General features: G+C 41.8%; 1 protein-coding gene across 1 annotated transcript in view; it reads left to right on the top strand.

Annotated features, from left to right (window-relative positions):
• grin2ca (glutamate receptor, ionotropic, N-methyl D-aspartate 2Ca) overlaps nucleotides 1-27,163 on the top strand; it is a 63,978-nt gene extending 36,815 nt beyond the window's left edge. Inside the window, exons 5-13 of the mRNA XM_072369372.1 lie at nucleotides 5,845-6,056; nucleotides 13,271-13,439; nucleotides 19,509-19,662; nucleotides 19,808-19,933; nucleotides 21,325-21,554; nucleotides 22,914-23,074; nucleotides 23,190-23,377; nucleotides 24,050-24,282; nucleotides 24,888-27,163. Coding sequence (XP_072225473.1) covers nucleotides 5,845-6,056; nucleotides 13,271-13,439; nucleotides 19,509-19,662; nucleotides 19,808-19,933; nucleotides 21,325-21,554; nucleotides 22,914-23,074; nucleotides 23,190-23,377; nucleotides 24,050-24,282; nucleotides 24,888-26,504 — 3,090 coding nt within the window. The 3' untranslated portion in view covers nucleotides 26,505-27,163. The remainder of the gene's footprint in view (nucleotides 1-5,844; nucleotides 6,057-13,270; nucleotides 13,440-19,508; nucleotides 19,663-19,807; nucleotides 19,934-21,324; nucleotides 21,555-22,913; nucleotides 23,075-23,189; nucleotides 23,378-24,049; nucleotides 24,283-24,887) is intronic.
• Nucleotides 27,164-27,442: the final 279 nt, after the last annotated feature.

Raw genomic sequence — 27,442 nt, 5'->3', positions numbered from 1 at the left:
TGGGGGAGATACGCATAGAATCAGCAATAACTGTGTGATTCCTGTACCACAGAAGATCTAAAGGAAGCGCAGAATGCACTTAACAAAAGAAAAGGAGGTCTAACTGAGGCTCTTCTCTCTCAGTTTGCTGTCCCAGCGACTTATTTCTCCCCTCCCAGGGGATTAGGTATTTCTTTTGTGTGCTAACAAACAGGGAATCTGGCCCTGAAACTCATCTCCTCTACTTTTAGCAAACAGAATCCAGTACATTGGATAAATCAGTGACACAAACATGACCTGGATGTTGTCGTCTTTAACGAGCTTCACTCATTTAGACATTTTTGTGACGTTTAATCAGAAAACAGAGTATAAAACAGAAGACACAGGACCTTCAAACTGAAGCTGGAAGTATATTCGTCTTCTTATTGCCTCCCTGATCTCAGAACTCCTCACTTCCTCCTTCCTGACCTTTACATAAACCTTCCACGGGAGGGAAATTACAGGCTTTTTTTCTCACTACGTGAAGGAACAATGTTGTGCTCATTTCATTAGATTTCAGCCAAGAAGTGTAATGCAATCCATTTTTTGTGCTTAAACTTCTGCTGCCTGTGGGCTATTTTCTCTGCAGGCTGAAAATCAATTCCACCTTGGGATTGCCTTTCTGCCAGCTTCTCATCGTGCACGTTGCAAGGCAGCCAGCCTGTTACACTCATACATCACCTCTGTGTAACCAGCTCCTGCCTGACACCAAATATACACCAATACTTTCATTATATGCCCTTTTTTCCCCACTTATTAAACCTATATCACTGCAATGCTCTTATCACATGCAGTTGCTGAAAACTGCAGCTTTCCAAGATCCAAAATTCAAAGGCACTAATGACAATGGAGGGAGAGAAGAGAGAAAAGCAGAAGACGAGAAGCGCTGCCGACACCACTGTTATCTGCCAGGGTGATATACTGCGAAGCACCGACTGCTGTGTATCTGTAATGCACAGAAACCCTGAAATTAAAGTCTTTCTGAGAATAGATTTGTGAAAGGTGACAAAAAAAAGAAGAAAAATCTCTTTTTATTTCCACAATGAATTCTATAACATATATACCCCCCCACTACAAACACTGTAGGTTCTTTTTTCTGCTGAGTTTTGGCTCCCTGATGCCGTTAAAAACTTCCTCTACTTTAAAAAATTTGCATTCGGGCTGAAACGATTCCTCGAGCATCTCCATCACAAAAAACCCTCGATGCCAGTTCTTTGTTTCGATGCTTCGTTTCATCCCCACAAACTCGTTCTGCTCAGTGGTCGCCGGGTTTCACATGGACAGTTATCACCATCACAGTTGTTCCTGCGTTTGTAGAAGCTTGATTTGATGGAGGAAACAACGAAAAGTAAAATTATAGAAAAAACACGACAAAAGTCTAAAGTTTGGGAGCATTTCAAAGAAAAGAAAAGAGAAAATACAGTGTGTCCATTGTAAAATCTGTTAGCTTAACATGATAGCACAACGCCAATGCTCAGCAGAAAGCAGCCAGTTCATATGTCGAGTCCACTGAGCGGAACAAACACGAGGGAACATTTCATGTTAGCATTTTAATGGAAATCAGTCGGTTTGTTAGCTGAGAAGGAAGCTAGCAGAGAACAGAAGGAAGCGAGCAAAGAGCAGCAGGAAGCGAGCAAAGAGCAGCAGGAAGCTAGCAGAGAACAGAAGGAAGCTAGCAGAGAACAGAAGGAAGCTAGCAGAGAACAGAAGGAAGCTAGCAGAGGACGGAAGGAAGCTAGCAGAGGACAGAAGGAAGCTAGCAGAGGACAGAAGGAAGCTAGCAGAGGACAGAAGGAAGCTAGCAGAGGACAGTAGGAAGCTAGCAGAGGACAGTAGGAAGCTAGCAGAGAACAGCAGGAAGCTAGCAGAGGACGGAAGGAAGCTAGCAGAGGACGGAAGGAAGCTAGCAGAGGACAGAAGGAAGCTAGCAGAGGACAGAAGGAAGCTAGCAGAGGACAGAAGGAAGCTAGCAGAGGACAGAAGGAAGCTAGCAGAGGACAGAAGGAAGCTAGCAGAGGACAGAAGGAAGCTAGCATAGGACAGAAGGAAGCTAGCAGAGGACAGAAGGAAGCTAGCATAGGACAGAAGGAAGCTAGCAGAGGACAGAAGGAAGCTAGCAGAGGACAGAAGGAAGCTAGCAGTGGACAGAAGGAAGCTAGCAGAGAACAGAAGGAAGCTAGCAGAGGACGGAAGGAAGCTAGCAGAGGACGGAAGGAAGCTAGCAGAGGACAGAAGGAAGCTAGCAGAGGACAGAAGGAAGCTAGCAGAGGACAGAAGGAAGCTAGCAGAGGACAGAAGGAAGCTAGCAGAGAACAGCAGGAAGCTAGCAGAGGACGGAAGGAAGCTAGCAGAGGACAGAAGGAAGCTAGCAGAGGACAGAAGGAAGCTAGCAGAGGACAGAAGGAAGCTAGCAGAGGACAGAAGGAAGCTAGCATAGGACAGAAGGAAGCTAGCAGAGGACAGAAGGAAGCTAGCAGAGGACAGAAGGAAGCTAGCAGAGGACAGAAGGAAGCTAGCAGAGAACAGAAGGAAGCTAGCAGAGGACAGAAGGAAGCTAGCAGAGGACAGAAGGAAGCTAGCAGAGGACAGAAGGAAGCTAGCAGAGAACAGAAGGAAGCTAGCAGAGGACAGAAGGAAGCTAGCAGAGGACAGAAGGAAGCTAGCAGAGGACAGAAGGAAGCTAGCATAGGACAGAAGGAAGCTAGCAGAGGACAGAAGGAAGCTAGCAGAGGACAGAAGGAAGCTAGCAGAGGACAGAAGGAAGCTAGCAGAGAACAGAAGGAAGCTAGCAGAGGACAGAAGGAAGCTAGCAGAGGACAGAAGGAAGCTAGCAGAGGACAGAAGGAAGCTAGCAGAGAACAGAAGGAAGCTAGCAGAGGACAGAAGGAAGCTAGCAGAGGACAGAAGGAAGCTGAGGCAACTTGTGTTTATCGTGTTGGACAAATAGTGGCTAATTTCTGTTGAAATGTCACCAGAACTGCCCCATTTGCACAAGCACACAATCCTTAATGTGCCTCTGCCCATCAGAGCAGCTTCCTGTAAGCTGTTAATGTGAACTAATATTCTGGGTCCCATCAAAGTCCAACCAGAATAAAAACGGCTCATTTTATCAGACCGTGTTGTGTCTGTAACATCAGAGGCTGCTGGTTAAGGTGTCGTGTTAACTGCTGTTATTCTGAGTCACTGTGTTGTCTGCCAATAAAACAGGAAATAAGAGGCTTTATTAGGATTTCAGAGACGGTAGGAGAGAAGCTAACAGATGTTAACACAGCTGGATGTTAGCTAGAAAGCTAATACCTGCTGTGCTATAGTCCTGTTATCAGTATCCGGGGGATAAGTGTTTTTTGGACACATCACCCAGCCCTGATTGTGGCTAGTTCATAATGTAAATGTTTCTTTTTATTCCAAAATTATTTCTTATCCGATTACTCGATTAATCTATGAAATAATAATAATAAATCGAACATTTGATTACCAGCAGCCCTGCTCGGTATATTTTCAGCATCTGATTGAGCTGATGAGACGTCCATGAGTGGCGCCACAGTCCAACAGTTGGGAGCGATCGAAACGACCGGCAGGAGAGCGAAATAACTGCAAAGTCCAGAGAGAACAGAGAGATTTGCCCTCCTCCCTGTTCAGTTTTTTCATTTCACTGAGACAGGCTGTACCGACTGCGGTGATGAGATAGGATTGCCCCCCTTCCTGCATAAACAGCAGAGATTATGTGGGCGGAATAACATTTTGTCCAGACTGACGCTTTTTCTAAATCTCTCCAGTAAGTTAGTGACATTTACAGAGGCAGAGTCTATTGTTTAAATATTAATCAGCTCACATTTGAGGTAAAATGAAAGTGCAATAAGGTTTTTTTTATACATTTCAGGAAATTTTAAGCTGGTCTTATCTCATATTCCTCTTGTGTAATGATGTTTTACGCCAGAAAACATACACCAGGCCGACTTCCCTCGGTCAGCCACTGTCATGGTTCCAGTCTTAGCAAGTTAAGACAAGCAAGTTAATATCTTCTGAGAAACCTGAGTGCCAAAAACACACCTTTTCTTTATATGTATTTAACTGAGTCCGATCTGAGTCAATCAGTAGGTCTACATGATGAGATTAACTGGATTACAGCTACAGTTGGGTTCTGCTCCTTATCTGAGGGTAATTATCCTTGGATATATGGCGGTGAATGAATGGAATCACTGGCACAAAGCATGTCATACCCCGGTACGATAGGTGGCGCTGTCCCCATTTCAGCTATCGCTAACAGAGCCACTTCCTGTTGACGTCTTCACCACCAACAACAACAAACTCAGGCATTCAGAAAGATGGAGAACGCAGAGCGAGATGAAGCTGCGTCCCTCTCCATCTGTGATGAGCTGGTTATGGCACAGAGATGCACAACGGCTTGGATCGAGTTATCTCGGGTCTTAATTCGATCGCAAGTAACCCGATCCGATTCAATTTTTGTCAGATTAAGGTCTACATGAGCTAAATAACTCAATCTTATTGTAATTTAGCCATTAATCCGATCCGATGGCGCTCATGTAACCTCACAAATGACGTTAAAACAGAAAATTGTGAATTTATAGCATAATTAAAGTGGGGAATGCAGATATCTGGTGGAGGCTGCACACACCAGCTACTTATATATGATGCTGAATTAGCACCAGAAACATTAAACAGAGCTGCTCATCACCTGTTTTCACAGTCAAAGATTACTAAAAAGGAAACTTGAATCCGTATTAAAATAAAAAGTTAATCACTTCACAGTTGGGCCGATGACTTTTTGAAAAATCCTGAAGACAAACCAGACATAAAGTCCTTGAAGGAAGTCACGAATATAGAATTTTACACGACAGATCAACACTGATTTGTGAACATCAGCTCTGAAGCCTACAGTTCTGGAGCTTAATTATCATATTTAAGGGGGGGGGGGGGGGGGGGGGGCAGCAGAGTGACACTTGGGCTGATATGCATCATATTTAAGCTAATGAAAGCATAGTTGGAACCAGAGATGTTTTGGATTCAAATTTGGGATAATTTGTTGTTAATTATCAGCTTGCAAATGAGAATCTTTTCATGTTTTTTGTCAAAATGAATCTTGGTGATGTCACTGTTAGCAGTTAGAGGTTACAGAGTCCTGTCTTGTGTTTTGTGGACAGAGCTGTACAGAATAAAATGAAAAACAGACTGTTTATGTGGTAAAGCTGCACCCATAAAGGCTGCAGGTCCTGAGTAAACTGCAGCTCTCAGCTGTGTTTGATGAACTCAAACAAATGTTGCTGAAATATGGCAGCAGAAGCAGCTGACTGAGCAAAGTTTGTTATCAGCAGGACGTGGAAAGTAACTGACCTTCTTCCGATTATTCCAGTCTGATTTAAAGCAGAGGATTCAACCAATAAGCAAGCTTGAAATGTTTAATTCCACATCTTGATTATGCATTCAGCGTGCGCACGAATGCTCATTTCCTCACAACATCCAGTTAAAACCAGCTTACTTGTAGCATAGAAGGGGGTGGAACTGCTTTCCTTTCATTAAGGTGTATGATTATGCTCTGTGAAAGAAAAAAAATCCTTTAAATAGTCTTTAAACTAAAACTGTCTGCTGTTCTGGATCCACATGCTCAGATCTACAGATTTAATGTAGTGTAACTAGCTCTTGTGTCCGATATAAACAGGTCTTGACCATCCTCTGCTGTTTATTTGTGGCTTTTTCCCTGTTTTTCAGCGTGTTGCTGCAGCAACAAACGAGCAGCCATCTGCTGCTTGGTGCAGAGATTTTTCACTGCCTCGTGTTGAGTCACCCGTACTCTCCTGACTCTTTCAGGTGGGGACCTATGAGGTGGGGATCCTGCAGATGAGATACCCCGTGTGGCCGCGGTACGGCTCCTACCTGGAGCCGGTGTCAGATTACAGGCATCTGACGGTGGCCACGCTGGAGGAGCGGCCCTTTGTCATTGTGGAGTCGGTGGACCCTGTGACTGGCACATGTGTCAGTAACACCGTGCCCTGCAGACGACAGTCCAACAAGACAGAGGTGTAAGTTCCCTAAAGCCATACGACTAAAACCCTACTGAATCAGACTGAATACATCCTGTATTTTGGACAAATGTGTGGTAAAGTAATACATGTTTAGAGCCTGTAATTATAACACTGGGGATCCTTACAGTTAGGAGCAGCCTTCTATAATAAACCTGACATGCGTTGTTGTTTATAGTTCCTATGAAACACTTATTAAAGGTTATGATGTTATGTTTAAGTATTTAGCAGACGCTGTTATCCAAAGCGACTTACAGGTAGGCAGATAGTGTAGTGGTATGATTGCCCCCTTCCATGTGGGAGACCTACCAGTGGGTAGGATCATGCAAACTCCTTCTAGGTCCTCCTTTTACACCAGGCAACTGATTTCAAACTGTTAGCAGCCTTTTGGACTGGATAGTGTAGTGGTAAGATTGCCACTTTTCACGTTTCATGGGGGTGACTTGGGTTCAAATCCCCTGCATGAAAGGTATTACCTCCAGTAGGGGTCCTTAGTCAAGACCCCCTTACCCTACATGCCTATCTGTAAGTCACTTTGGATAAAAGCGTCTGCTAAATGCATAAACATAAACATAGATAGGGTCAGGGGGTCTTGCCTAAGGACCCCTACTGGAGATAGTACCTTTCATGCAGGAGATTTGAACCCAGATTTCCCACATGAAAGGTGGCAATCAAACCACTACACTATCCAGTCCCATTATGAGACACAGATCTGTTGAAAGAGTAGCTGCTGATGATGCTGCAGCCTGAAGTACCTTCTGAGGAGGATCAAACAACTCCAGCCAACACTGTTCATCAGTTACTTCTATCTTGGAAAAGCCAAGGCTGTTCTTGCTCTGTGGATACGGTATAATCCTCCATTAAACTTCCCACCAAACAGCATCCACGACCACCGATTCCTCCACCTCCACCACTATGAACAGAGGCCTGCCTTTTATCAATTTAATGAGGTTGTTCTCCCTGTAAAAGGAACTAATAGATCTCACAGATGCATCCAGAAAAAGCAGAAACAGCCCATTTAGCAAAGCAATTAGATAGCAATAGAAACCGATTAAATAATATTATCAATCTTTCTCTTACACATCTGTCACTGTTACACTCTCCAGCTTAATCAAATGTGATTTCATGGGTTCTTCACATCCTGTACGAGGCAAACAACCGACAGATGGTTATCTGCAGCTTTGTGCAGAATTTACACAACAGCCAACTTTAATCTTGGCTTTTTGGTCTCCGTTAGTTATCTGGGACTAAAAGATCCTTTAAAAAGGTGGAAAAACTTGTTTCCTGAATGATTCCAGGTGTAAAATATGTGTTATTCTTGCAGCAAATCCACCATATTTGTGTAAAACTGTTGAAATGAAACCCTGACTGTTTGCTCAGATCAACAATCATTTTAGGTCCAATAAGCCATCTTTTACAAAGCCACTTTTAATCACTGCACAGTCCCTCAAGCACTCTTACGCGTTAACATGCACAACTTAATTGATTATGCATCCAACTTAAGAGTGCCGTTCGGCTTTTCCCTCCCATTAGCACATGCATGGCTCCTTATCACTCAATGAGGTGAGATACTCATTAGGCTGCTTGGCCAGAGTGCAATATCCCAGAGATCACCCCGTGACCCAATCAGGGAAATGTATGTGCTGTGTGGTGGGTATCAATTAGACGGGGCAATTAGGCCATGTCATCAATCCTGAACACCAAGGGACTGATATTGGTGTTCATTAGTAGAGCAGAGAGAGCGCCATTATCCATTACTGACAATGGCGTTAACGAGGTGAAGGGACAGAAGATTAAGATCACCTGCCCTCGGTGTTATGGAGCACTGTAGTGCTTTATCGCTCTCACTGACCAAACCTTCAAGCCAGAGGAGAAGGAGAATAATTCTCCCTGTCAAACGACGGAAAACGTTCACTCAGCTGCAGAAAAGTGAAAGAAAAAGCAGATGGAGCCAATGAGAGGTGCTGGAAGGGCGGAGTTAGGCGGCGGCAGCTCTTTATGGGCAGGTAGACTTACTTTACAGATAACCTGTAAGACATTATGTGAGAAAGAGCCATCGATTTGATAGAGTTGGGCTGATTTTGGCCAATACAACATTGGTATTAGAAGTTCATAAAGCTGCAAACTAACTGACCATTACTCCTGGATCCCTAAAAGGGGCGTCTTACCTCAGCAGAATGGAGGAGTATAGCCAAGTGGTGGGCCCAAGGGGAGGTAAAGGGATTAGGCCTTTATCTGCATCTCCCACATGGTTCACGGTCCAAAACTCAGACCCACATCCCTGCTTTCTGAACGAGGAGCCATGCAGAGTTTCCATTCCAACACCTTGACCCTCGGGCCGTGTATTCGGCTCGCCAGGAAGACCATCTGTGTGCTTTACTCCTCAGAGAGGAGACATTGGGCACCAGTGTTCAGCTCAAACTTGGCCACAGCAGCTAGCTGAAGCTCTTCCTTTTGAATGGAAAAAGAGAAAAATCTGAGCCTTTCTCCTCCAGAGCACTCGGTGGAAGATTAATTCAGAAATAATGCCTTTGGTGAAGTGTGGCAGTGACCTGAGAAGATGCCATCACACATTAGCAGCGTTCAATGGGTGTCAGATCATAAGCTGATTATATTAAAGCTGAGACTCGGAGCAAAAGGACGACACACCACATCATAAAACTGATGGCTTCATGGTATTATGTTGGATAACTTCAGCACCTTTGAATTACACCAGTCACTCGCATTTTGGACATCAAAGGTGCTCACAACAGTTTGACACAGCGATCCGAAACATTTTAGCTGGCAAATCTTGAAAAGACCAAAACCCGTAGGGCCTGTGCCTGGCAGGCCTCGAGGCCCGAGGCATCTTTCGGGTCTCGATCAAAGCCAGTGCATGAAAAGACTGTTAGGATTTGTCCTATCAAGACTAATGAGCTCGAATACAAAAAAAACTAATATTTACTCTCTGGTTGAAAGAAAACGTCCAAGAGCAGGTAGGTTTCCTCCTTCAAAGGAATTCAAAGAGCTTTAAATTAAGCCAAAGAAATGCTTTAAAGTAAAGGCACATAAGTTTAACATCAGTTAAAATGACACTAAACACCATTTTCTTTAGAAAACATGCAGAAATCTTCGGATGCATTTTCCATCAGTCCCAAAACACCCGTTTTGATCCAACCAGCAGGTGAAATGCAGCTCCACAACAGGGTGTTGGGACCGCTGTGTTTACTCCTGGTTTGCTGTAGCAGCCTCATTCTCCTCTAAAGTGTTTGTTGTGGCTGTCTTCTGCCTGCTAACTACCTTTCCTTTGCGTCTCCTTGCATCCTGGTCCATGGACTGCATCCTGCGTGGGTGAAGCCCATTAAACTGTGGGTCTGGAGGTTAGGGGTGATGTGTCATTAGAGCGCTCTGCCTTGAACCCATGGCTCACTAGTTCCCTTCCACATCATCCCAAACTGCCAACCTTACGAGTCATAAAAGGGGTGTTCATTTTGGTTTCACTACCAGCATATTAACATTTAATGGTGAACCATATTCTCTTTGTGGATGAACACAGAAAGAGACTAAATGGACCGCTGAGTTTGTCTGAAATGATCCTCCCGACATGCCATCAAGGAAAAACCGGCCCTTCCACCCTTCAACACATTTAGAAAGAACACTCCCACAAATACAATTGTAATGGGCTAGAGTGGGTTTTATGGGTGATGTATACAACTAAGTCACATTATCCCCACAATATTTATGAATCACTACCCTCTCACATTAATAAGACCAGCCTTCGAGCCACAATGTGATTCATATAAGCCAGATAAACATGCACGTCATCTTATTTCAAATAAATGGATCACATTTCAGATCATGCTGCATTCAAATGTTCACGTAACAATCAGATTTTACACAAGTTACATTTATGGGTTCAACTCAAGCTTATTAATAGGAGCCAGAGATGGGATCTTTTAGCTCTCTTCCCCATTTACAGCATTTCACTGTCACTAAAATGACATAAAAAGCAATAATCAGGAGCAGTGCTTCAGCATCGTCGCAGCACAGCAAGGCTAAACAAATCTCTACAACCACCTCAACACAAAATATCAGATAAAGCTGTCTGAAAACAGCCAGCGGACCACACAAACATCCATAACTCAGGCGCTGCAAAGTGCTTCATCATAACCTTCAAGTTCCCTGGGGCACAGAAATACAACAAACACCATGTGACATCTGTCCGAAGACATGGCTGCAACCAAAACAGCTGAAAACTGCAGATCTGCAGCTATGATAGAGACTTTAGGTGTTTTACATCCAGTGTTGAATGGCAGCTGGGAAAGAACGCTGGAAAAATCAGCTTGACGGCAATTAAAGATTTACGGATCGACCTTGTATGTTATTATATTGTTGCTTACTTGAGCCTCTGTTGGAAGTGGAGGGAGCTTGCTCCAGCTCAAAAGTAGCTCAACCCACCTTAACACAAGCTTTAAACGGAGGGCCAAATAGAGGTGGGCGATATGGCGATATTAAATCGTGAAGGATTGCAACGTGAAGACGATCCGTAACGATCTGTCACACTGCAGAGGTCGTGGGATCGTCTCGGGCACATTCTATAAACTGCAGCTCTATGCTGATGCACCGACGCACCGGACGTATTACGTCATCAACCTGACCGACCAATCACAGCGAATTACGGGCAGTGACGCGCTTTCTTACTCGCCTCCTTGTTTGTGTGTAGCAGCAGCAGCATGGAGAGCTGTGGCTGAAAAGCAAAGGAGGAGTTGGTCGCTAAAAAAAATTCCACCTCCATTATATGGAATTGGTTTGGATTTTCCGCAACTGATCAAATGTAATTTGCAAAGTTTGTACAGAAACGGTTCGGACGAACCTGTTCAATCACTTGAAGAGGAAGCATCCCAAACAGTATGCTGAGAGCCAAACAGCGAGGGGCCCGGCGGCACCGGCACCACAGGTGGAGGCAGCAGCTAGCATGAGCAGCAGCTAGCATGAGCAGCAGCTAGCGTGAGCAGCAGCTAGCGTGAGCAGCAGCTAGCGTGAGCAGCAGCTAGCGTGAGCAGCAGCTAGCGTAGGCAGCAGCTAGCGTGAGCAGCAGCTAGCGTGAGCAGCAGCTAGCGTAGGCAGCAGCTAGCGTAAGCAGCAAAACAGACAACATTAACACCGGCATTTGACAAAGGCACTCTGTATGACAAGTCAAGCAAGTGATAGAAAGAGGAAGCAGTTACCTTTTATCTTAGATATGATACCGTTCGAGACGGTAGAAAAGGAGGGGTTCGAACACCTGCTTTAAGGAATTGACCCGTGGTACGAGCTGCTGAAAATACTTCTGCAACACTGTCTGTTTTTCACTTTTCAATTTAAGATTGTGATAAAATCGAAATCATGATTTTATTTTTAAAAAAATCGTGATATGATATTTTTGCCATATCGCCCACCCCTAGGCCCAAACGAGATGGAGATTCTGATGAGCTGGGGTCCAGAGGATCCTCCAACCAAAAAGCTTGACACTGAAGCGCTCAAAGCAGTGTTTTAGACATAGTGATCCAAACGCTCAGGGGCTAATCAACAGTGCCTCTGCGGTTTAAACTATTAATGAGGACAGCAAAGTCGGAGTCTGAGTTAGCTAATCCACCTTTTAAATTATGGGATATTTAGCTAGCAGGTAGAGACGATATAAACTTTTGTAGGACAAGAGCTACTTAATAGTTATTTTTATTCTTTATTGTTAACATTGTATGATTTTTTTTCCAACAGGAAGGAACGTTTTAAGTCCAGGACATTACTGTCTAATTGTTCAAATCAGTAAGTCCTGGACAGTGTTTTACTCCATTTAAGTACAGTAAACAGAATGAATGAATGATGACTTACTCTAATAAATGGTGAAGTGCCGCATGCCTTGTAAATGATAGAAAAAGGGAGTCACCAAAAGAAAGACTAACACTCAAAGAGAGGAGAGGGTGAAGCTTTTTCTCTAAATCAGAGCAAAGGATCTTTTTACGAGGCACAACACTTTGCTTTTTCTCCCCGACTCATGATCTCACTGAGTGAAAGTGAAGGACACTTTCATCTTAACATTCCTGGTAACGCTGCTGATAACTGAGGGGAAATGATCTCAGTCTTTTGCTTTTGGTATGCAGAGCATAAAACTGTCTCTTTGGCTTCTGCTGCCTGCTCTCTCTGAGCATCAGTGGGGTATCTACGAAGGCATACTGAGTATTTTTGTAGGAGTTAGTCAAACAGCTCAGAACGTCCTCTTTAAATCCATTAGCATGCTGCAGCAGACATCACATGCTGGGAGGGGCAGGTGTTCGTCCAAAGAAGACAGTTAAAAGTTCCAACATGTGGCTTTTTAACAGCAGCACAGCAACAGTGAGCGAGTTCATCATAACTGAGGAGAGTTTAAGCCTGAAAATTATGCTTTATTTGCTCCAAAACACAAGTAAAGGCGTCAGTTATATGATCTAAGACGAATGGATGTTTAGCTTTACCAGCAGTTTGAGCTGAAAGGTGCCAGAACCAGGTCCTGATGTTAAAAACAAACCTGAACAGTGAAGCATATAAAGATGAGGATTTACAGCCATGGTCTACTTTATCACTGTTAAACCTCATATTTTTAGCTTTTCTGATGCTTCCCATCATCATAATTTCTAGTTTTCTGATGTTTTATTTAGCAGTCAGTAGGTCTTATGGCAGATAAAGATGAAAATAAGAGCTTTTTGAACACATAAACCTTATCTTGGTGCAACCAGACAGAAGTTTCTTGATACTGAGCCCAGATATTGTCACATTGTTCTCCTGAATTAAATCAAAATGGACAAATTGGACGATGTGGACCAAACTTAAAGCAATAACAATAAATAAATAAAAAGGTTTTCAGCACAAAAGACATGTGCTTTGACATCAGACTCTATTAGTCACACATTTTTAAAACTTTCACTTCCATTTACCATTGTTTGTTTGGGATTCATTTATGTTGGATTTGTTCTGCTCAGCCCAGCTGTTGCTCCATCTGTTGGGACTGTGGCATAATGTAAAAGCCTGTGGAGTAGCTCCAAGTTTCCCTCCTCCAACCCCGGTTCCTGACGTCAGGACCCAGCCTCAATGTCGGGGTCACGGCTGGTCCTTTCCTCAGCCCCACAAGCTCTGCCACACATGATACCGATTTAACTTCTTTACCCTATGATAAGTAAGAAGAGAGCATTTTAACCTTTTCTTTTCCTCTTTATTTCCAGTATTGTGGGTCACAACGAACCATACACTAAACTGTGCTGTAAAGGCTTCTGCATAGACATCCTGAAGAAGCTGTCCCGCACCATAAAGTTCTCCTATGACCTCTACCTCGTCACCAACGGCAAGCACGGCAAGCTGGTCCGGGGCATTTGGAACGGGATGATCGGAGAGGTACGAACGACAGCCGGCTTCATTCAGGGTTGCTCAATTAATGACTGAGATCGAGTCTCCGTGTTGTCAGGAGTTAAATATTCACTGCAAAGTTAGTAAATAATGTGTTATATTAAATCTAACACATGAGTAGGTAAGTTGGAGCATCTGTGAAATACTATATCCTGGATATACACAGTGAATAAGCACTATTTAAGCATTAAGTTTGATACTATTGATAAATTAAAGAATCTGGGGTTTAAAGGATGCTTTATTTCATAAGTAAGAAATGAAAGATCACTCAGATCTGTCCCAAACCTGTGAGGATGACACCAGAACTCTGCTTTGAAGGCATGAATTTACTCATCTATCTGCTGAACAGGGTGAAATGACCATTAAAAGTTAGACCGTTTACCACAATGTGAAGGAACAGCTGCCGGTAATAAATCCAACAATAAGAAAGGATGAAAACATATGTATAAAAGATAAAAACAAAGTGACAGAACATGTCAGTGGTGGTGAAACCGATGTACCAAACAGACTCATATGTTTTCTATGTTCAGTGTGCTACAGATAAATAATAATGTCTCGTTTTATTTTAAAGAAAGGGATTCGGCTCGTTGGTTCATAGGTTTTAAAACAATATTTTTGTCTCTTCAAGCATTTATCAGTGATACAGTGAGGAGGATTCGGGTTAGAGTTGGAAAATGTTGAGCCTAAAACAGTTAACTTCCATTCCACTGAGAGACACAGTTAAAGTCAAGATTACAGTATTTATTCATCTTAAAGTAAAGAACTCACTGATGCCCAAACGTTTGTCCCATTAAGGGAGAATACAGGCTCAAAAACTGAAAATTTGACATCAATATCACTCAGAAAATTAATCAGAACACGAGCTCAAACCCTTCTCTGCAGGCTACTTTATTTTTTACCGACTGATTCATTTCATTTGGTGTTTAGTTTATTCATGAGGAAAATAAGGGTTGTGTGCATGTTATTGATAACATATGACATAGCTACAGAGGTGGAGAAGTAGTGTCGGTACTGCTGTGTGAATCTAAACGTTAATTAGCCATGAGCTAGTTACTTTATGCCGAACATCTGTGTAAAGATTCAGGGTTTAGCTGTTGAACACTGGGCTCCACATCTGCCCATCACTGGTTTTATACCCTTTTGTAAGAAAGCACCCAGTGAAAAACGCAGCAACCTTTCAAACAAACCTTAATTACTTTCTGTGCTTCCGTTCCTCATGCTGCTACGCTCTGCTTCATGCACGGAGAGGGAGTGTAACTGCATAACTGATCAAAATACGGACTTAACTGTGTGCAACCGGTGTGCAATATGAATGACAATTAATTAATATAATCAAAAATACGTTGTAGGATGCCTTTGTTGTATTGCTTGCGGCTCCTGCTTCCGTCTCATTCTTTGGGAAACACTGTTGCCCTCTGAGACCAGGAGAATACTTGCTTTTAACTACATGTGTTTATCGTAGCTAGCCTGTGTATCTCGCATTTGTTTGGAGCATCATTTGCGTATGATCTCAGAAATTATCCCTTCTCATCGACACGTTCTCAAGATAAAATATGTAGGTGAGCAGTAGGAGCAGCGTAAGGCCAAATCTGACCAGATAGAGGGTCAAAGTGCTAAAAGTCTGCAATTATTTCATCTTTACGATGTGGCTAATATGATTTTCACAAGCTTACAAGACACATCGTACACATTATGCTTGTGAAAAACACCAGTTAGAGATCAGCACCATTTTGGAAATGGAGCAGGGACAGCCTGAGTCATCTGGTGCGCCCCCTACTGGAAGCTGCCAACACGAACATGTCATTTAATATAATAGTATATTCCTGGCCTAATAAGCTCCAGGCTTTGCTTGGGACAGCACAGCTTTCCTCTCCCACGTCTCCTGAGACCACAAATCAGATTATTTAGGGCAAATGTCAGCAGATAACAATCAGTGCCCAATTAACTTTAGCACCCCATTAACTGTAAAGTCATAAACTTATCAAATTGGATCCGTTCTATCCATCTTATCAGTGCTAAATAACTATGAGAGTAAGGCTGTGTCCTTTTGTTTCATAACAAATTAAATGGTTCTGTGCTACAACAACAAATTAGGTAGTGAATTGTTTACTTTATACATTATTAGTGCAGTGTGACACTGAACCAGATCCGTGAATTTCAATATTTTTGATTTCAAGAAAAGCTGATTTGTGTGATCTGTGTTAGCCCTTTTTTAGAGTATAGTTAATGATAATAATGAACATTTATATGTATAAATGTACAAACTTTTGGTCCCAAATGTGTTTAGTTTTATTCAGAACTAAAATGCTTCTGAATTTACACGTTTTACATGAAATTTCCAGCTTATTCTATTATTAATTATCCTTTTAATCCCTTTCCAATTCCCAAACAACACGTTTTTTTGTCTAAGATTTAAAGAAACCTTATTACTGTCAAACCACTTTTCTATTTTGCATAAATACAAACTTAACTTGTCCATTAACTCTTTTCAATTAAAAAATTTTTCTGTCATACTAATTTTAATCTATCAGAAACCTTACAGATGTCATTTATATACATAATAGTTGTGGGCCCAGAATCGAGCCTTGGGGAACACCACATGTAATGTCAAAGCATGATGTGGAATATTCTCCCATCTTCACAGCTTTTAATAGCTTTCTGCCCAGTGAAAAACTCCCTCTCTGATCCATTACCTTTCCATTTAATTGATTAACATGTTATGATTGATTGGATGCAATGTTTTTTTTTTAAGACCCAGGAATACTGCATATTGCTTCTGATCAATAGCATTTGTAATAGACTCAATTAATGCCAGTGGTGTTGAACTGTAGAATGCAAAAGGAAGCGTGCCTGTGAATGATCTAAAGTCAAATTATTCTAGCTGGCCCTCCTCCTGGAGAGCTGAGGGGAAACAACAATAGTTGGCCTCAAACCCACAAGGCCAACGTGCTCAATGAGGCATCAGCCTTCATAGGAGAGCTAATGGCTTGTATGAGGCAGGGTGTCTGGACTGTAAATCCACAGGCTCTTCATCAACATGACAAAGAGGAGTGTGTTATTGCAGAAAAGGTTAAAAAACACTCACATAGGAGTCTGAACAGTACAGGGGAGTCAGAGAAGATCGAGCATTAGCAAGAATAACCCTGCAAAGTCATCAACAATTCATTTTATTTTAAGCTACATGTTGTAAGCAGGTGCATTATGAACAGAAATAATCATAATAGTACGTGCTGCAGTACAGATGGACAACATGGGAGCTCTTGCTTTACAAATCAGTAGTGGAACTACTGCAGCTTTAATCCACCACAACAAATCCACCTGACATTTGGAGATAAAACATCAGCTTTGCAATTTTATTATATTTCACATTTATAGGGCTCCAGACCAGGAACATTTCGTGCATAGTCAGTGCATAGTTGTTTGTTTTTGTCTGTTCTTTTTTTATATCTCTCACCACATATCCTCTGAAACATCAGGAAGGTACGATGCAAAGGTGTCTGTATATGTCACCTGTGTCCGGTCCTGTCACCGCGGGGTTAAAAACAAAAGACGATTACGACCCTCCGATGACCTGTGATGCTGCAGTCTTAAAGCCATTATTTCTACTCATTTTGCACTGTGGATGCTTCATGTTTCTTCAGATCGAGGTCTGATCACACTCAGGTAAATCACATAAACAGGAAACTTAGTCCTCTCCCGATAATATCGTCACAACAAGCAGCAGGTAGAGGTCAACTCTGATCGCTGGATTTTTATTCACCCAGAGGGAGACCAGCTTACTTCATTTACACGTGTTTGCATCTATATTTCTGCATTATGTGTGAGGCTGAGCGCTGCTTGTTATTTATTTTGGGAGACAGGAGGTTAAAGCCTCCCAAAGATCACTACATTTCCAACTGTTTGCACAGCATTCATCGTGGCATTATTAAGGATAATGTTGGGTAAGTGTAGGTGTTTGTGGGTTAAGTTACTGCATTTGATTTAAAAACAGCTTTTGATTTCTAACATGAAGGATTTCTGTTTAATAATATTTAAAAGCTTATTCAAAACCTTTAAAAGAAGCGTCAAAGGTCTGTTAGAGATGGACAATTCAGCAATGAACCCACTGCTGAGACACTCACACAGTCACTAACAAACCAACAAAATGAATTAAGCCAAAACTAAATGCTTTGTTCTTACTGCCTCTGTGTAATTTAGTGAAGTTTTGTTACTGTAATTGTTCTTTAGTTCTCTAAGTTGTAACCAAGAGAAGAATCTGATGCATATGTTGTTAAATTGTGATCTAAAATTAATATCCAACATGCAATGCTACCAGTTATTACATTAGTTAATGAGAGCATCCTTAGTCTTAGAGGGTATGCCATTTAAAATAAATGGTATTTCTTTAAATTGTCTGTTTTGCCACTACAGCATCTTTCTAAATTGCCATGACATCATTTTAAATGGCGCTCGGTAAACTTTTATTTAGAAGGACTGCTGCTCCGAGTAGTAGCATTTCTGTCACCATAGATGTGTGTTAGGAAGCCAGAAATCTTGGCATCGGATGGCCAAATTTTACTTATTTCACCTTTGAGTCCAGGATATTTGATCAATACATAAAACAATTACTTTTAGATATTGGAGATATGGCAAAAAAACACCAAATTTTTTACTTACTTCATCTTTGAGTCCAGGATATTTGATCAATACCTAAAACAATTACTTTTAGATATTGGAGATATGGCAAAAAAACACCAAATTTTTACTTATTTCACCTTTGAGTCCAGGATATTTGATCAATACATAAAACAAGTATTTTTAGATATTGAAGATATGGCAAAAAAACACCAAATTTTTTACTTACTTCACCTTTGAGTCCAGGATATTTGATCAATACATAAAACAAGTATTTTTAGATATTGAAGATATGGCAAAAAAACCACCAAATTTTTACTTACTTCACCTTTGAGTCCAGGATATTTGATCAATACATAAAACAAGTATTTTTAGATATTGAAGATATGGCAAAAAAAAACACCAAATTTTTACTTACTTCACCTTTGAGTCCAGGATATTTGATCAATACATAAAACAATTACTTTTAGATATTGAAGATATGGCAAAAAAACACCAAATTTTTACTTACTTCACCTTTGAGTCCAGGATATTTGATCAATACATAAAACAATTACTTTTAGATATTGAAGATATGGCAAAAAAACACCAAATTTTTACTTATTTCACCTTTGAGTCCAGGATATTTGATCAATACATAAAACAAGTATTTTTAGATTTTGAAGATATGGCAAAAAAACCCACCAAATTTTTACTTACTTCACCTTTGAGTCCAGGATATTTGATCAATACATAAAACAAGTATTTTTAGATATTGAAGATATGGCAAAAAAACACCAAATTTTTTACTTACTTCACCTTTGAGTCCAGGATATTTGATCAATACATAAAACAAGTATTTTTAGATATTGAAGATATGGCAAAAAAACCACCAAATTTTTACTTACTTCACCTTTGAGTCCAGGATATTTGATCAATACATAAAACAAGTATTTTTAGATATTGAAGATATGGCAAAAAAAAACACCAAATTTTTACTTACTTCACCTTTGAGTCCAGGATATTTGATCAATACATAAAACAATTACTTTTAGATATTGAAGATATGGCAAAAAAACACCAAATTTTTACTTATTTCACCTTTGAGTCCAGGATATTTGATCAATACATAAAACAAGTATTTTTAGATTTTGAAGATATGGCAAAAAAAACCACCAAATTTTTACTTACTTCACCTTTGAGTCCAGGATATTTGATCAATACATAAAACAAGTATTTTTAGATATTGAAGATATGGCAAAAAAACACCCGAGAACCTTTTGAGTTGTGTCCAAACTGTTGATACAGTCCTGAAGGAACCGTAAATATCACCATCAGGGAAAGAGGTGTTTACTTCTCTGATAGATGAGATTTATCTCAAAGGTCAGGAGTGGTGTCAACTATCCACTTCCATATATCTATTCCATATAAAACGTATCTCTGTTGGCCTTCCTTCCATTACAGGTGTTCTACAAACGGGCAGACATGGCCATCGGCTCGCTGACCATAAACGAGGAGCGCTCAGAGATAATCGACTTCTCGGTGCCATTTGTGGAGACGGGGATCAGCGTGATGGTGGCGAGGAGCAATGGGACCGTCTCTCCATCGGCTTTTTTAGGTGAGAAACAGAGTAATGGGATGGCATCATGGAGTTGGTTCATTTAAGCTTCTTAGAGTAGGTCGCTTGCCCTTTTCCTTAAAATAGAGACAAAAATTGACAGGAAAAGCCTTGCATTTATGTAAAAAACTCCCCGTCTCTGCAGAACCCTACAGTCCAGCGGTGTGGGTGATGATGTTCGTCATGTGTCTGACCGTCGTGGCCATCACAGTCTTTGTCTTTGAATACTGCAGTCCGGTTGGTTATAACCGCAGCCTGGTCACCGCCAAAGGTGAGTCTGTCAGCTGGTGCGAGAGCCCCTGCTTTGCTGAAATGTGGGTTTAATTGGGTTTTGACTGAATACCGACATCAGAAATCTATCATTCAAACTTTCAAAGTGCATTACACCACTTCACCGCTTGGCTTCGGAATAATTTGGTCATATTTCTGTACCTTTGACCTTAATTGACATCTTAACCTTTTGGGAAAAACATTGATTCTTATCATTATTGTCTTGAGGAAATGCCATTAAAGGGTTAAGTGGTGCTTTCATATCTGCTTAATATCTTACAGTTTTGTATTTTTTTCTATTGTGACCATGTTAGGGAAGATAATTACAACGATTAACTCATTTTTTAACTTTCTTATTTAGTTAAAATGAAAGTAAAAGCAGTTAAACACAACAGTTGTACGATAGCGTACCTCGTACACCGCAATCTTAAGGATATAAAGGGGCTTTAGAGAAAATGTCCCATCCAAGCCCATTTACAATGGTCACATACTGGATCAATGCTGTTAAACTGAGATACTGCAGTTTCAACTCAGAGCCATGTGGTCTATACCATTCCCTATAATGAAAAAAGGCCAAATAGTCCTATTGATCTTTGTTAAATCAGTCTTTCCCTTTGTACATTATTTCATAATGTACTACAGAGCATACAGCATCCAGTGGGTTGTATAGATTTTATCTCAGAATGTTATTAAGTATTAGCCGACCGGAGTTATCAGTCAGAGTGACGGCTGTTTCACCATCATTGTTTGTTATCGTTTTCGATTCAATCCGCTTCCTCGTTTAGTTTGAGAATCAATGTCTGCAAATATGAGATGTTCTAATTTGTATTAAAGCGCTGCACCAACGAAGCCGGTCACCTGAAGCTGGATCAGGTTGCACAACGGCTTTGATAGATACAAATCTAACGTAATAATCCAGCTTTTGTGAGAGTTTCAGTGACACGTGAGCACAGAAACATACGAGCAAACACGGAATGGGTGGATGCAGAAAATAACCCTGAACCAATACTAAAAAGAGAATTTTGCACAACTTTAATGACTATTATTTGGGGTTTCTGAACAGGTAATTCTATCTACTTTCTGACACGCGTAGAAAAACTCAATTAAGATATTTTCTAGCATTTCATTTAACGGACAATTCAATTTTATTTATATAGCGCCAGATTACAACAATTGTCATCTCAAGGCACTTAAATAATATAGTCCAATTCAAGCCAATTGGAATTCAATTCATTATAATCATAATCCAATTAATTCATATAGAGCCAATTCAAAAAATAATGTCCCAGCTAAGGAAACCAACAGATTGCATCTTCAGTCCAATCTCCCAGCCTACTAGATAAACAAACATCCTCCAACTAAGGCCTGTCCACTCTTGGCCCATGTTTCTAGATCCTGGGGGTCCAACCTTCACCATTGGGAAGTCAGTGTGGCTGCTGTGGGGAATCGTCTTCAACAACTCCGTCCCCATTGAAAATCCAAAGGGCACCACCAGTAAGATCATGGTCCTGGTCTGGGCTTTTTTCGCGGTCATCTTCCTGGCTTCCTACACAGCCAACCTGGCTGCCTTCATGATCCAGGAGCAATACATCGACACGGTGTCTGGACTGAGTGATAAAAAGGTGCGGACCCTCGTCGTTGACAGTGCCTGTTGTTCACGTACAGCTTGGGAAAACAAAGCGCTCTATTCTGGGTGTGTAAACAGTGTTTGGTGAGGCTACCAACGGTAATTAATCCAGTAATTGGCTGTAGTTTTTTAACCTTTAGCTCACAGACTGTAGAACAACGTGTTAATGTGACATCTTACATACGAGAGGCTTTTCTGAGCAGACGGTGATTACAATTTCCTGGATATACCGTATCTCATGCATATTTGTCCTGCCTGGGGATTTCTTCTATAGAGCTGACGAGGAAATCCGTGTTAAACCATCAGAATGAAAAATTATGCTGCTTTCAGGCAATTGAAGGAGTTAGAGGTATTTGAGGAAAAGACCAAGCTGTCCGTTACTCATTATCATTCCAGCACAGTCATTTACAATTAACTTCTCATTATGCATCAACTCTGTGACACAGTGAAAGAAACTAAGATGTATTCAGAGAGTCTATACAGTGTCCAACTACTTGGGGGAAGTAAATGCAAATGAGGAGACAAGACAAAGCCGAAGAAAGTGACCTATTGTCAAAGTAGACGAAGGCAGACGATTACCTCACTGAGTGGGTAACTCTGACATCATCAGTTTGTGTCCCACACACTACGTCTCCTCCCTATGTGAAGCCAGAAAATGTTTCTACACCATGCTGTCAGTGCAATCCAAGAGAACAGCATTAGTCCTTTTGGTCGTATACTTTACAAAAATACATTTTTAACATTCCCCTCATCTGGTGCTGCAAATAGTCGTCGCTTTCTCTCTAAAGAGAGATCAGTAGAACGTTTCTAAATCACCGCACAGCCTCTGAAACGTAAGGTAACAGCAGATGTTGGATTCAGAGAAAGTCTTTTAAAGTCTTCTAATACATAAGCTCACATTGTTCCTTTACTTATGTGCTGAGAGTATTTGCATAAAGTTAATGAAAAAGTCCAATTACTGTATTCCCACCCGTCTTTCTTCCTTTCCATACATAATTGCACACATATAGAACTGCCAAAAGCAAAATTATAAAGTTCATTTCATGCTGGAGACAATGAAAGCAAGAAGGAAGTTTGAACGCCTGTGGACACCACATCCTAGACCCCCCCCCCGTTCATTTCTATCTGTGAAATGATGTGTAAATTAACAGAATGTCACTGTCATAGTGTCTCAGAGCTTTAAATGTGTGACTTTTTAACATCAGGGTGACGAAACTAATTTAATTTCATCATATGCACGTGTTACAAACTAAAATCTAAGCAATGAAGGCTGATTTAGTTTCATTCTGTTCCTTAAGTCACTAAAACACGGCTCATGTTGCATTATAAAGTCATATTCCATCTCCCTCAACAGTTTCAAAAGCCACAGGAGCAGTATCCTCCGTTCCGCTTTGGTACGGTCCCAAATGGCAGCACAGAGCGCAACATAAGGAGTAACTACCCCGAGATGCACTCCCACATGGTCAAATACAACCAGAAGGGAGTGGAGGATGCCCTTAATAGCCTCAAAACAGGGTAGGTGCCTGCAGAGAATCACATACAGTAAAAGCACAAACAGAGTGGAAGTGCAAGCAACGCTGAGCCAACAGTTGAGTTCTTTAAGTAAGAATTCTGTCCTTTATCATGATAGGAAACTGGATGCCTTTATCTACGATGCTGCTGTGCTGAATTATATGGCTGGCAAAGATGAAGGCTGCAAGCTGGTGACCATTGGCAGTGGAAAAGTGTTTGCTACTACTGGTTATGGCATCGCTCTGCAGAAGGATTCGCGCTGGAAACGACCCATCGACCTGGCCCTGCTGCAGTTCCTGGCTGATGGTGAAGTATTTGCAGTGTTTCCGTACGCTTGAACAGCAACGACAACAGGAAATGGAAAAAAAGGCACAGATAATGCAGTCTTGTGATACAATAAAAGCCACTGTACCCATAAAAGAGGAAAGAAAGCGGGAATGGATATGAATATAGATTACAAAACACCATTATGGTGGAATTTATCTCAGCGAAAGATGGCCCACAAATGCATGCCAATAAAAGAGAGTTTAAAGAGGTGATTTATTCTGGTAACTTAAGCCTCAAAGCCTGGTCACCTTCAGCAGAATATGCAACTTTTAGTATGAGGGATGATAATAATGTGGAATACATAATGTCAAGCCGACAGGTTTGTTCTCACATCAGCAGAAAAATCCTTTGATTTGGAGAGAAAGCTTTTTTGTTTAGGTGATGACACGAAAAAAAAACAAAAATAAGATGGAAAAAAACAGGTTAAAGACCCTCAGAGTAGTTTATTCTTTTGGAATAATAACTGCTGTGTGAGCAGGATTTTAAAATAGAAAAGTCAAGAGCTGCACAAGTTTAGCTAGTTTGATCGGCTGGATATCTGAGAGAATTTCATCATCCCTTCCAAATGCATTTCATGGGATGTTCATTACTGATAATACTGGTGCTACAGAAATAGGGATTAAACCTTTATTCTGTCCTCCTCGCCGACAGGTGACACACAAAAGCTGCAGACTGTCTGGCTCACAGGCATCTGCCGTAATGAAAAGAAAGAGGTCATGAGCAGTAAGCTGGACATTGACAACATGGCTGGAGTTTTCTACATGCTGCTGGTTGCCATGGGCCTGAGCCTGCTGGTGTTTGCCTGGGAACATCTGCTCTACTGGAAACTTCGGCATTCGGTCCGGAAATCAGAGCGACTGGACTTCCTTCTGGCTATCAGCAGAGTAAGTAACCCTCACATTAAAAAAAAAAGTGGTTTATTTACTGTAATATACAGTTCCTGGTTGTCAAAATATAATAATCATTATATAATAATGTTCAAAGCCTCCTTGGAGGATTGGAAATGCATTAAGTCAAACAGCTAGACAACCACAATAGTTCAAGGGCCGCAACAACTAAATGAGCTCAGACTTTGTGTAGACTTTCTTGAAATGAGTTGCTGAAATAAATTTTAATTTAAATTGCTCGATTAAAAACCTTCATCTCTGCATCAAGATTGGTCACAAAGGTGAGATTATGCAAAATTATACAAAACTTGAAAGTAAAATAAGGCCAGTGGTATAAAAATGGAGAAATATGGTATGTGCATGATCAGGAAATGACACATTTATATGCCTAAAGTGTGAGAAAAGCATTTTAATCACAGCGACACAGAGCAAACAAACCATCTCCCTCTGCAGCGACAGTTTTCCATATAATTACTTTTAGAGAAATCTAACAAATTAATCACTGTAACAAAATGTGAATGTAACTTTTAGCAGATTGTTAGTTCATTTTGGTGTCCGATTAAACATTAAGATTGTAATTTTAGTCTTTCATCCCTCTGCAGGGCATTTACAGCTGCTTCAACGGGGTAGAGCAAACCGACTACAATGGGAGCATGCAAAGTCCAGACATCACTACCAACTATACACAAGCCAATATGCTCAAGATGCTGAAGACAGCCAAGGACATGGTGTCCTCGGCCAGAGTGGAGAACTCCCTTGACAGTGCTACCAAAACAATAGAGAACTGGAGCAGACGTGGAGCTGATAATGTGCGGGTCGGCCTGCCACCGAGAGTAACAACCACAGATATGACCCACGGACGTATGCCCTACATCTCAAGCATCACAGACAACCACTCGCCGTACCCTCAGAGGGCCATTACACCAACCTTTCCAGTGCATTATGCGGACACATCCACCCAACCCCTCCTGGAAAAGCCCAGGGTGGTGACCCGGCCCACACCGCTCCGGTACACGCTGCCCACCCGCAGCAGCCAGCATATATTAGGGAGAACTCTGCCCATCTCCAGCCTCAGCAGCCCACACATTGCCATCAGGGATCCGGCCACTTCTGGAACTCCAAATCCCCACCAAAGCAGCAGGCTGTATGTGGAGAACCAGGCAATGCATCCCACCTCTCCTTTTGTTCCCTACAGGGAGTTCCAGGTGCCAGACATCTACGTTGAGCACAAAGGACCTCTGAGGAGGAAGTTTAGTTACCCTCCTGACTGTGTGGGCCGGGGAAGGAGGTCCTTCAGCTATGTGTTCGATGCTGCAAACCCCAGAGTGAGAGGCGACTACGACGAGCCTCGATCTTGCTTTGCTGAGCTGAGGGCCAATCACCTCTTGAACAACCATGCCCCTGATGCAGCTGCCATGGCCTGCCCTGCGGGACACTACCCTGGTGGTAGCCCCAGCTGTAACTCCTGTATGAAATCCTACCTGGAGCCCGAAATGGATGACATACCACTCCTGGGAAAGGACAAACTAAACCGACGAGCCTCATTCCTCAAAGCCACATGGGGCAATGACAGAATCCATCAGGTGGATGAGACAAAGCCCTCCACATCCGCCTCCTCCCGAGCAGAAATGCCGGATCTGTTTCCACGGGTGGGTGGGCCTCACCCAAAGCCTCACAAGCTATACGGCAGTCTGGGGCACAACCTAACCTGCTACCCTATGGCTGCTGAGCCAGCCTACTTGGACCCAGCTCATATGGGTTCCTACCCCTACAAGCAAAAGCTCAAGTACTCCGAGTCCACCCGACTGCCCTCTTACAGGGAAGCCATCCTGCAGAACGCCGCTGCCCTTCGCCGCTCCTCCTCCACGGTGGTGCATAGACATTACTCCACCTACCTGAACTCATACACAGACTTACCAGTCTACGTGGGGCCGCTGGCACAAGCACCATCCCAGTTCTACAATAGTCCTAAGGACATGTGCCACTTGTTTCCCTGTACCAGCCACTGCCAAGACAATGCAGCAATGCTGCCGCGTATGAGTGACAGGCAGGTGGTTTACCACAACAATATGTTTGGGGCATATGATGGTACAGGAAAGAGGGAAGACCCAGGCTCTGGGAGCAGGGAGCGGAGGCAGGTGTTGGTGGCGCGCCGAGTCAACAGTCCCTATGTGCCAAAGCCCTGGGGCAGGGTATCCAGCCTGGAGTCTGAGGTCTGAACCACCATCCTTACTGGTCCTCCACCAGGCCCACTAACTGAATGGTTGGAGGCTCCTCCCTAGGCCTCTGGTCAAAGCAAAAATAAAACTCTACACCAATAGTGTATTTGAGAGTGTTTACTCTCAATTATCAGTGCAATAATATCTTGGGCAGCAACATTTTAAGGAGAAAACACTGAGAGGTAAATTTCTGCTGGGACTTTGTAAGCCAAACTTATAATACTACTAGAACAAATGGAAATGTTGAAAAGTATTTAATACATAAGAATTTAACCTGTTGATTGTTATTTAAAGGATTTTTAAATTCTGTGTTGGTATATGAAAGAATTCTGGGAGACAATATACTGTAGCCTCTCGATCTGATTACAATTCAATACATTTACCTTTTTTCGTCATTTTATTCTATTTTTTCCAAATCATCTCAGTAGATTAATCGATGAAATTATTAAGACAATTTTGTGAACAAAGCACTGATGCGTCTTCCGTAAATTTTCTAAGTTCACAGCCTTGGGTGCACCATTGTTCTGAGACTTTCTGGTCATTAATGTAATCCCATTGAACTTCCAAAAGAAGGGAAAAGCATAAAAAATATCATGTGTATTTCCATTGTTATACTACCCTTTAATAAAGAACAAGGCCATCGCAAGAGCCTTTTGCAATCATCTTCAGTCCCCCTTAATCTACATGCTCTAAGATACAATATGTTTATGTTTATATTTATGCATTTAGCAGACGCTTTTATCCAAAGCGACTTACAGGTAGGCAGACAGGGTAAGGGGGCATTGCCTAAGAACCCCTACTGGAGGTAGTAGTACCTTTCATAAAGGGGATTTGAACCCAGGTCACATGTGGCACTCTTACCACTACACTATCCAGTCCACAATCCACAACAATTCAATGAATATCACTCACACACACACAATTATTTCAGTTCACAC

Source organism: Leuresthes tenuis, unplaced genomic scaffold (assembly GCF_036924035.1).
Source record: "Leuresthes tenuis unplaced genomic scaffold, fLeuTen1.0.hap1 SCAF_17, whole genome shotgun sequence".
NCBI lineage: Eukaryota > Metazoa > Chordata > Actinopteri > Atheriniformes > Atherinopsidae > Leuresthes > Leuresthes tenuis.
Note: the sequence above shows the minus strand (reverse complement) of the source record. Positions and strands in the feature narration are given on the sequence as shown.